This window comes from Antechinus flavipes, chromosome 2 (genome assembly GCF_016432865.1).
Source record: "Antechinus flavipes isolate AdamAnt ecotype Samford, QLD, Australia chromosome 2, AdamAnt_v2, whole genome shotgun sequence".
Lineage (NCBI taxonomy): Eukaryota > Metazoa > Chordata > Mammalia > Dasyuromorphia > Dasyuridae > Antechinus > Antechinus flavipes.
Window position 1 is genome coordinate 373,134,464 of NC_067399.1, and position 12,218 is coordinate 373,146,681.

Sequence of the window (12,218 nt, forward strand, 5' to 3'; positions counted from 1 at the left end):
TTTGTGGAAGACACAACAGAATTATTCAGAGAAACCAGAGTAGATTTGTATGAACTGATGTAGAATGAAGAAAAATCTAGAGGTATATTTCATGGAAAGAAAAATAATAGAACTGCTGAAACATTTTTCTCTAAGCAGGTTAATGGTTTTGGTGTCTGGAATACTGTGTTAACAGTATTGTTAGTTTCATTTGCTAAACTTTTTGTTGCAAAGGAGGATGGGGACAGAAAAAAAATGCTGTTTAAAAAAAAAAAAAAAAGCAATAAATTAAAAAAAAAAAAAAAAACCAGGCCTTTTTTGTAATTGCTCATTATCCAGGTCTTTTTAAGCCCTCGAGAGATAGTATAGTTTGGTGGATTTAGGGATCAGAAAGACCTTGGTTTAAATGTGGTTGTTACTGTGTGACCACAGGAGTGCCATCATTACTCATCATTTAAGGAAAGATAACACTACTTAAAAATGAAGAAATTTGTGCTTACTGTTTGTATTTCCATCAGATTTTGATTTCTTTTAGTATCCTGAAAACCTTTAGTTTGTTCTTAGAGTGCCAAACTTACTTTTAAAACACACCTTTTCTGCTTGGTGCTAGGTCTTAGCATCAAGGTCTCCTATTCCTTTTCTTTTTAAAGCCCACTGTTAAGTGGAACACACAAAAAAAATAGTGAACATACAGTAAAATATAGGATAACATAAAGAGAAAAGTCATGACTTCATTACAAGGATCATTGGTAAATCGTGACAAAGAAGCTCTATAATGAGTCCAGCTATAGAATTCTGAGTTTTCTTTCTACACTACCCACTAGCTCTCCAATTGTAAATACCAAATTGTAAATTGATACAATTTCAGCTTCTTTTGAAAGTGTAACTTGGGACTGGTCCTTTGAACATAGGTACATAATACTTGAGTTGTTATGTGAATACTAAATGAAAAGCTAGCTCTATAGTATCTGATTATTTTTTAACCCTATAAATTTGTGGTTCATCATGACTAATGAAATGTAGCATTGGTCCATTAAAGTCACTTTTCTCAAACCACTCCTTCCATTTTGCACAAAATTACCAAGGATATAACTTTATTATACATACATACATACATACATACACACACACACACACACACGTGTGTTTATTGTTTCCTAGGCTGAGATAGTTCATTTAATAATTAACAGCTTTATCCAAAACTGGAAAGGGAATGGAAGATAAAGACAGGTGAAAGTAAACAAAAAAAAATTTTTAATGCCATGTAAAGAATGTTAATTTCTATTTTAATATTCAGATCTTCCAAAATAAAAATATATCTTTCTGTCTGAAGTTATTTATAATACATATTATAATATAGTATATGATATAATCATAAGCGAGTGAAGCAGCATGGATAGGTGGATTCAGAACCAGTTTCTAAAATGAACTGGTTGTATGATCAATAGTAGCCACTTAACTTTTTAATGTTCTAGTCAGTTCTAAGACTCGAAGATCAATAAAATCACAGGTGTGATGTGGTCTAAATTATGTTTGTATTCGATGATTTAGGCATTCTCTTGAGTCTCATCACTAAATTTCATTTGCCGTTGCTTTGAATTTTGAATTATACTAAACCCTTGGAAATCCTGAAGGATTATTATTAACCTGGAATTCACAGATTACATAAGGCCCATGAATTTGCATGAAAAAAAAATATTTATTTTCACTAGCTCTGAGTAAAATTTAGCATTTCCTTTAATCATTTAAAAACACTATTTTGAGGAGTTAACTTCATCAGACTTGTCAGTAACACTAAAAACATTAAGAACCATTATATAATACTGAGTATGACACCTCATTAGGCCAAGAAAGGTGAAGTGATTTACCTAGTCATAGTGAGTTAGCAGTACCAGGATCAGAACCCAATTCTCCTGGTCAGATGAACATTACATCCAGTTCTGTAACAATATTTTATTGCATTAAATCAGTATGTTATAGTAAAAGACTTTATGCTTCTTATAGAAATAAATGGTGCAAAGCACTTACATATTTTCATTTGAGCCACATATACATGAAATAGGTATTTCAGACACTATAATCTTCGTGAATTAGAGAAAAATGATCATTTTTTTTCCATTAAGAACAAATGAAAAACACTTAGCTATAATAAACTTTTAAACTAAATTTTCTTTTCTAAGAATTGGACCAGAAGCAGCTACATGGTACAAAGCACCATCCCTGGAGTCAGGAGGGCTTGAGTTTAAATCCAGCCTAGCTGTGTTCGTGATCCTGGGCATGTCATTTAATCCCAATAGCCTCACAAGAAATTTTTTTAAAATGGATGTTTTTATTGGCATGAAATCTTTAGTGCAGAAATTCTGCCAAAGGTGGGCAGCTTCTATGCAGGGGGTGCCAAATTCAATGTAGAAATCAGGACCAATAATATTTACATAAAGATCTTTACAAGATGCACACTGACTTAATTTTACAGTGTCTAATTATATTTTTATTTAAATATTTCCCAAATATATTTTAACCTGGTTCAGAGAAGCACTGATGAGTGTTGAGGGCTATGTGATTGACATCTCTGGGTCTAGAGTGCTAAGAAGTAAAATGATTTTCCCAGGGTCACAAAACTTCTGAGACAGGACTTGAATTCAAGTCTTCCTGGTTTCAAGGCCAACTATATCCATTATGCCACTATAATAAGCCGTTTCATTAATATTACTCAGCATTTTTTCAGAAAATTAAACATTCCCAAAGCAAGATTACTAGATTTGGGACTCGGGGATATATTGTGTGCACATAAGCCTGCTTCTGACATTAGCAGTGTGACCCCATGGTCAAATCACAACTCAACCTACCCAAAGCTAATCTATAAAATGGAGATTATAGTTCTGAAGTACCTATCCATGTATATATGGCTCAAATAAAGTGCAAGTGCAAGTTATGTCTGTTTAATATGTTTTTGAAGTTTTTAAACTGCAGGGAAGAAATCTAACCCACCAAAAACACTAGCTACATTTTGAGGTCTTGCAATTTACTCTACCTCTTTGCTATAAATATTTCAATCTAATTTATAATTTATCTAAGTAATGTCAGAGTGAATGATCTAATTAAATAATCCAGTAGCATTAGTTTGAAAATACACTAAGGATGTCAAGGCCAGAAGGAAAAAAGCCTATATTTCTAGTTATACTTTGTAGTAAGAAAAAACTGAAATAAAGTGAAATAAGCAAAACTAAAAAGATGATGTGCATAATAGCTAATAATGCAAACAAAAAAGAAAAATGGCTTCTGAATGTTTTATATATTTAATTTATTAATGAAGCTTAAACCCAGAGTAAGAATTAGAAAACTGGATCTTTTTATTAGAGATAGAAGATTGTGGATATAGAATATTGAACATATCAAAAGGCGTTGATGTGATGGCTGCCTTTGTTTCAATCTTTTTTTTTTTTTTAACATCTGTTACAAGGGAGTCTTGACTGGGTAGTAAGAGGGAGGATAAATTTAGAAATAAATAAAAGTATAAATTTTAAGAAATTTTAATGAAATGGAAGATAAGTAGATATCCACTTACTATATGATATATATGGTATATGAATGTAATTATTGTATGTAACAAAAAGTATGAAAACTTAAGGAAAGCTTTAATGACCTGAAGCACAATATATCAGAGCTAGGAAGACTATCTATATAAGGGAAAATTAAAAATCATTTCAGAATTCTGATCAATGTAGTCACCATTTGTAGATTCAAAAGAAGTCATATTTCCCTTTTGTCACCAGAAGTAAGAGACAGAGAGAGATATACTGGCATTTACCCAGGGTCAGTGTGGTAATATTTTCTTTGACTATACTTACTTGTTTTCAGTTAAGTTTCACTTAATAAGTGCTCAGTGTGACATCAGGCATTGGAGATACAACTACAAAGAAAAAAAATCTATTCAAAGTGAGTTTACACGCCAGAGGTTATCACCAGGGTTAGGGAGCATTATTGTGAAGTGACAGTGATAATTAAAAAGCTTTCAATAAAGACACTTTAAAAGAGAGGGAAACAACTTCAGAATTGGGTGTATAACTTAAAAAAGATGTCAAAGACAAAGATAAAGGTCTCGTATAAATGAAATTAAATCTAGTAACACTTTTAGTGGGGTCAAAAAGAAGGTAGAAGAAAAAAACGATTCCCATAAACTAGGAAATAGCTGAATAAACTGGCATATGAATGCAATGAGATGTAAGAATTCAAATTAACTTGAGAGGGCTTTTACTGACCAAAGAAGAATAGATCTAGGTAAAAATACAATGCTACACAATGCTAAAAAGAGAAATGCTAAAAGATATCAGTTTTCAGAAAAATGTAATGCTCAATTTTAAATTCTGAAAATTGATAATGAAACACTTAGTTGTGGGGAAGGGGGGAGTAGCACATGAATATTGGGAAATGGCAGCAGCGTAAAGAAAATGTATGTAACAAAATACTGTATTAGAAGGTAAAAGCACCGAGAAATTTGAGTACTAGTCTTGACTCTGGAAACTATGCCCTGTAACATCTGTCTCAGTTCTCTGAGAAAAGGTTACTGTGAAAATCAAATGAGATAAACCAATATTACATTTACAAGATAAATACTATGATAGTTTATATCATGTATTTTGGCACTTGATTAGATGCTACTTTTTATAATTCTAATAGTTTCATTTAAATTTCCCTTTGTGGGACACAAAGGACTAGGTAAAAAAAATTTTCTTTATTCCTCCCATGGACTATTAGAATTATTAGTTTTCATTGAAGAATAGGGCAAGTTCCATTTTTAAAAACCTATAAAAACTTAAAAAAACAAATCCTTGAATTTGAAGGATTTTCAAAGTAAAGAGCCTCTTTGTTTTCCCAGATGAGGAAACTGAAGCCCAGTAAGATTTGACTATGTATCACCTGATTCTTTCTTGAAATAGACTATAAAGAAGTTACTAAAAATCTCAGTTCTTTAATCTCCTCTCTTTTAAAAATAGGACAGTAATGGTGATATTCTATTTATCTCCCAAGGAAATTTTAATATATCCTTCAAGAAGTTCAGTAAAGCAAATTACATTTTGGGAGGCGGAAGGAGAATGAGAGAATTGTAAAGGGTTTGCACAAAACAAGTGAAAATACAGTTTTCACATTCACCAATAGCTCTTGAGATTTTAAAAGATGTTTTTAAAATGAGGTTTTAAATTAAAAACCAACAGTTTTTTGGTTATACTTAGCTATTTTCAATTCAGACGAGATGTATATTTAAAAAAAAAAAATACATTTCATTGTAGAAACAAAATAATTCTTTATAAATAAGTTAAAAGGCCCACCTATTTCAATATTCACATTAGAAAAATATACATTTGGTGAAACAATCTCTTAAGACAATTACATATAAATGTAAAACTATGGTTCTGATACTATTAATTATGAGAGTTCAAAATGTTTTCACTCTGGCTCTCTTTCTACGGCCAGCAATGCTTCCAATGTTTCTAAAGGAAGTCCATCAGATGTACTGATATGCACTGTATTACCATCGACATCTGTTACTATAACAATGTCATTAGCCTCAGACACAACTGTACCTGGATGAGACAAGATAAGCCCATCTGAAGTTTGAATAAAAATCTGTTCTTGTTCCTGAGACAATTCCTGGCTTTCATTAGCAATTTCAAAGGCCACTGTGTTATCTACAGCAATTGCACTCTCCTGTTCCATTTGGACATCCTGTAATGACTCGGGGAATTGATGTAAATTTTCAGAAGCATTTTCAAGTATGCTCTCAGTGGACATAGATGCTTCTAGTAAAGAGTGATGTTGTGATTCCAAAGAAGTTTGGCATGAGTTGTCTGTGGGCACATCTGTTGACAAAATCTTTTCAGGCTTTGATGTTAGCTCATGAATCTCATTCTCTGGATTAAAAAATTCCTGATGAGATTTACAATCCTCATTCTCTCTTCTGTTATGAATTTCATGCCCAGACCAACAGGAATCTTTTTCAGATAACACAGTACAACAGAAATCAGAAATGGCAGATTTGTCAGAAGTATTCTGGTCAGGAGGGTGATCATGAACTGAATATTCAGGGAGCAACTCTGTTTGTTCTTGAAGCAGGCTACCTGGATTTTCCAACTGGGAATAGGTTTGTGTTTCTTTAACAGCCTGGTATAGGATGACAGAACTTGCAGGGTCATTCTTGCTTTCATCAGCAAATGCTTTAGGTGGCTCATTCTTGCCTTCTACCTCAGCAACTGCTTTAGGCAGCTGGCCATTCTGTAATATTTGACTTCCAAAATCGACTGCCATATTATAAATTTTTTCTGAAGACTGAGAAGTGGTCCTATTAAGATGGAGCTTCAAACCTAAACCATTTAGGAAAAATTGAACATGGAAACATTTTGTCATTGTTTCAAATCAATTGCAAAATACCCAAAATGCAATGTAAATAAGAATGAGCATAAAATATATCACCCAAAAAATGTACAATCAGAAAAGATGCTCAAAGCCATATGGTGAGAGCAAGAGATAAGTGACTACCTAAAGAGGACAGAACCCCTAATTTCTCAAAATACTAAATTACAATTACATGCTTGTGTCTTATACATGTGTTATATTCAGTTCCATAGTGGAAGATCCAGAATCTTATCTAAATTCTGTATCTCTTCTTGAGCCAGGCATACAGTTGCTTACACAAAGTGTTTCACTAATTTTCACACAAAGAATAAGCTTTCTTAATTAAATGTGAACAATTGCTGAATTTATATTAACTCCTTTAGACTAAAGAATGAAATCTTGCTAGGTGCAACTGATAGCAAAATTCATGTTGCAGAATAATTTTAATAGCTTAAGAGTGATTTCATTTATATGCCTATACTAACAGATCATAAGCCTTTCATTGCTATAGCTGTGGGGGGGGGGGGGGGGATTAAGAGGAGCATTTTTTTTTTTTTTGGTGCCCAAAATTGTGGTGTTGGTCATTACTACCTTTAAGGCGAATTTTCATATGACAATAGTACTCTGAGGATTATGCTAAAAATAATTCATTTGAATCTAACCATTATTCTAAGTGGCATTTATATAATGCTTTAAAGTTTGCAAAAACTTTGACATTTAAGCCTCACTAAGAACCCTCTGTACAACAGGTATTATCCTCTCTTTATAAATAAAATTGCAACTCAGAAGTTAATTGTCTTGGCAATGGTCACAGTTACTGTCAGAGGCAGAATCTGAACCTAGATCTTCCTATCTCCAAGGTCAGCTCTCCATTCACTATCTCTACCTCAACAAGAAGAAGCCACTCTAAAAAGCAAAACAGAAAGGAAATATTTAGCACTGCATTAGCCAGAATACTACTGACAAACAAACAGTATAGCAGATAAGGGGAAAGAAAAGCTAGAACTCAAAACAAGATTAACACTAAAAACAATCAAACCAGTTGAACAAAGACAGCTAGAAAATAAGTGGCCGTTTTTTTAAAAAATGCAATGAGAACAGAAAGACATCTAAATTCAAGAGACATGCAGACAGCTTTAAAAAGACATTAAATTGCATATATTATCAGATTGATATACCAATGAATAAATACATAAAGACATTAAGTTGCATATATTATCAGATTGGTATACCAATTGGTTTGCTATTTTTTTCTTTTTCTAAAAAAAAATTGTATGGGATAGCTTTCTGGAAGAAGGAAAGGAAAGGGATAAAGAGAAATTTAGTCAATACAAAACCAAGACAACAGTAAAAAAATTTCTAAAAATTATTCAGTTCACTTAAAAAATAAAATCAATTCTACATGATAGTTTCATGTACAATTTTTTTCTGTGTATATTTCATAGTTGACTTTTGTTAATGTAATAATAAACAAAAAAAAATTTAATAGATGATTTGCAAATGATTCCTAAGGCTAATTTGGTAGATCATGTCATAGAATATGAGACCTTAAAAATCATGTCGTCCAGCTACCTAATCTTAGAGAAAGAAAAAATGAGTACAACAGCAAGGGCATTATTAGCACAGGTTTGACCATGTCACGCCCCCCTCACCCCCCAGCTTCATAAATCCCAGTAGCTCTCAATTAACCTCTGGAATCAAATACAAGCTTCCTATATCGATTTTTTTTTTTTCCATATAAATATTTTAAATCATTTACAACCCGGCTCCAAGGTAACTTTACAGCTACATCATGTATTACTCTCCTTTACACACTCAATGCAACCAAATTCTAAATGACTATGGCTCTGTTCCCTAAGGCTAGAATACATTCACTTCTACCTCTACAAAAGAACTCCTAGTTTTATATACTGTAACCTATTCAACATGTAAAGGACTGCTTGCCATCTGGGGGAGGGGATGGAGGGAGGGAGGGGAAAAATCGGAACAGAAGTGAATGCAAGGGATAATACTGTAAAAAATACCGGGTTCTATCAATAAAAAGTTATTTTAAAAAATTAAATAAAATTAAAAAAAGAACTCCTAGTTTTGCTCAAAACTCAGCTCAAGGACTATCTTTTCTCTATATAACAATGTCCCTGTCCACAAAGAGCTTACTATCCAGTAGAATACGGGTAAGCTCTAAGACATATATATACAACTAAACAAACAGAATACAACTAAATGTGCTAAGAAAGGGTGCAAGGGGGTTACACCAAAGCTTAGATTCAGAAAAACCTAAGTTTGGATTCTACCTCAGACACTTATTGTGTGTCCATGAGCAAGTCAAAATCTCTTAGTTTGTTTCCTTATCTATAAAATGGGGATAACAGTACTAATCCTATAGAGTTGTTATAAAAATCAAATGAAAGAACATATGAAAAGCATTTGTGCCAAATAAATACTAATTATTGCTATTATTATGTGAAAGAAACAAGAGATATTATGTACTGGGAGAAGATGGGCTTCTATGTGGAATAAAATCCTGGTAGGTTTCATACAAGACATGGCACCCAAGCTGGACCAAAAAAAAGAAAAATTATTTTTGTAAGCAATGGGGAGTTATAGAAGAAGTTATAATTTCATTTTAAATAAGACTCTTAAAAACCTAACTACTCTTTTAAAAATTTGTAAATAACCTGAAATTATACTGAACAATTACTGCATCCAATAAACTGAGTGCCATAAGAATGTTACCTTCAGTGTTAACTTGGCTACACAAAAGAATGGTTTTCTCCTGGAGTCCGTTGTGACTAGCATAATTATCCTTCATGTTCTTGGATCCACTTTCTATCCTGGTTCTTTTGACTGGTAGCGGCACCTCAAGTATCTATGAATAAAAATCAAATTTACTAAACAACATGAAAAATGTAAACCTTTTCTGACTTGTCACAATGTTATGAATGTTTAAGATTTAAAACTACAACAATTCAGTGTTTTTAAAATAAAAGTAACCAACCCTGACACAGCAATAACATTTCTTTCTAAGATTTATAAAGCAATTTCCACCCACTGAGTAGGGAATGTAATAAATAGTATCACTCTACTCAAAAAAAGCATGATACTTTCCCTGTTGCTTATAGACAAAGATGAAAACTTCTCAACTTGATATTTAAGGACCTTCACTTTTGCTCCAGCTTTATTTCACAAGACTCCTTCCTTTCATATACTCACTGTTCCAGCCAAAGTGCCTTATTCCTAAACTTGTCTTCTGGCCATGCTGTCTTACATGCCTGTAAAGTCTTTCCTTCTCATAAGAATCATTAGCTTCCTATACAGAACATGTCAGGGGACATTCAGCTGGTTTCCCTACATGGTAGAGTGTCTCCTGCTCAAATTATTTTATATTTATCTATGTAAATGTTTTATCCCCCCATGAAATGTCAAAGGATGGGTGATTAGCAGTTTTATTTTCTTTTTATTCCTTCATAAATGTTTAATTTAATTTAATTAATTTGAATTGCTACCCATGCATTAGCATAGATATAAAAGAATGTGTCTGAAATTGTATAAAAATATTTATAACTACTGTTTGTGTGGCAAGGAACTGGAAATTGAGTGGATGCCCATCAACTGAGGCATAGCTGAATAAGTTGCTGTATATGAATACAATGAAATTATTATTGTTCTAAAAAAGGAATGAGCATGTTGATTTCAGAAAAGCCTGGAAAGACAGAGAACTGATGCCGAGTGAAACAAGCTGAACCAGAACAACATTGTACACAGTAACACTGTATAATGATCAACTATGACAAATTTAACTCTTTTCAACAATGCAGTGATTCAGCCCTATTTGTAGTGGCTAGAAACTGGAAAATGAATGGATGCCCATCAATTGGAGAATGGCTGGGTAAATTGTGGTATATGAATGTTATGGAATATTATTGTTCTGTAAGAAATGACCAGCAGGATGAATACAGAGAGGACTGGCGAGACTTACATGAACTGATGCTAAGTGAAATGAGCAGAACCAGGAGATCATTATACACTTCGACAACGATATTGTATGAGGACATATTTTGATGGAAGTGGATTTCTTTGACAAAGGGACCTGAGTTTCAATTGATAAATGACGGACAAAAGCAGCTACACCCAAAGAAAGAACACTGGGAAACGAATGTGAACTATCTGCATTTTTGTTTTTCTTCCCGGGTTATTTATACCTTCTGAATCCAATTCTCCCTATGCAACAAGAGAACTGTTCGGTTCTGCAAACATATATTGTATCTAGGATATACTGCAACATATCCAACATATAAAGGACTGCTTGCCATCTAGGGGAGGGGGTGGAGGGAGGGAGGGAGGGGAAAAAAATTGGAACAGAAACGAGTGCAAAGGATAATGTTGTAAAAAAAAAAAAAATTACCCTGGCATGGATTCTGTCAATATAAAGTAATTATTAAATAAAAATTTAAAAAAAAAAAAAAACAATCCAGTGATTCAAGACAATTCCAATAGACTTGGGATGGAACATGCCATCTGCACCCAGAGAGAAAACTAACTATGGAGACTGAATGTGGATTGAAGCATATTTTCTTTTTTTTTTTTTGGGAGGGGGGAGTGGGGAGTTACTTTTTTTTTCTAGCGGTTTTTTTCTGCCCTTTAATCTGATTTTTCTGATACAATATGACAAATATGGAAACATGCTTAAAATTACTGTATATTTATAACCTATTATCAGATATCTTGTTAAGGGGGGAGGTTAAGAGGGACAAAGAAAAAATTTGAAACCCAAAACTCTTACAAAAATGAATGTTGAAATTTATCTTTACATGTAATTGGAATAAAATACTACTGAATTTAGAAAAAGTTTGGTTTTTGTTGACATAGTAATTAATCACAAATCATTCAGATTGTGTATGTATTTTTCCTAGAGAAATAATTAATCAATTCCAACTTATATCTATAAATTTCAAACTACATTAAGACTTTTATAATATCCTATATATCTCATATCAAATCAGTCTAGTTCTGCAAAAGGAATACTAACTTCAGTGTTTCAGAGTAGCAAGGACTTTTTTTTTACATTCACTTTTTAAAATTTTATATTCCAAATTGTTTAGGATCACTGTATTGCTGAAAATAGCTAAATTCACAGTCAATTACTGTAAAATACTGCTGTTAACTGTGTACAATGTCCTGTTTCTGCTCATTTCACTTTGCATCAGTAAGTCTACCCAGGATTTTTTAAGAACATCCTGCTCATCATTTTTTATAGCACAACATTATTATATTTTGATCATGTATAACAATTTGTACAATTATTGCGTAACTGGTGGACTTTCCTTCAATTTCCAATTCGAGATACGATCCTAGTTGGTTGGAATATTGTTGGAACAAAAGTACACAGTTTTATAGCTTTTTGGGCATCGTTCCAAATCTCCAGAATGGCTGAACCAATTCACAACTTTACCAACATTTCATTTGTGTACCTAATTTTCCCATGATGCTTCAAGCATTTATCATTTCTCATAGGTGTGAGGTGATACCTAAGATTTGTTTTAATTTGCATATCTCTAGTCAATAGTGATTTAAAAGTATTTTTTAATGTGACAATTGAGAGTTTTGATTTCTCCTGAAAAATGTTTATATCCTTGGATCATTTATCAATTGGGGAAATGGCTTTTGTTTTTATAAATTTGGCCGAGATCCCTATATATTTGAGAAATGAAGCTTCTATCAAGAAATTTGCTATAAAGATTTTTATCTAGTATACTCCTTTCCTTCTAATGTTTTGGCTAATTAATACATTAAAATCATCCATTTTATATTATCTATATATATAATTTTATGATCCTCTCTATCACTTA

General features: G+C 32.6%; 1 protein-coding gene across 2 annotated transcripts in view; it reads right to left on the bottom strand.

Annotated features, from left to right (window-relative positions):
• Positions 1 to 3,256: 3,256 nt before the first annotated feature.
• Positions 3,257 to 12,218, bottom strand: part of ZNF839 (zinc finger protein 839) — a 32,438-nt gene continuing 23,476 nt past the window's right edge. For both annotated transcript variants that reach the window (XM_051978334.1, XM_051978333.1), the window contains 2 exons: positions 9,106 to 9,238; positions 3,257 to 6,338 (listed from right to left, as the gene is read on the bottom strand). In XM_051978334.1, the coding sequence (XP_051834294.1) occupies positions 5,425 to 6,338; positions 9,106 to 9,238 (1,047 nt within the window). In that variant the 3' untranslated portion in view covers positions 3,257 to 5,424. The remainder of the gene's footprint in view (positions 6,339 to 9,105; positions 9,239 to 12,218) is intronic.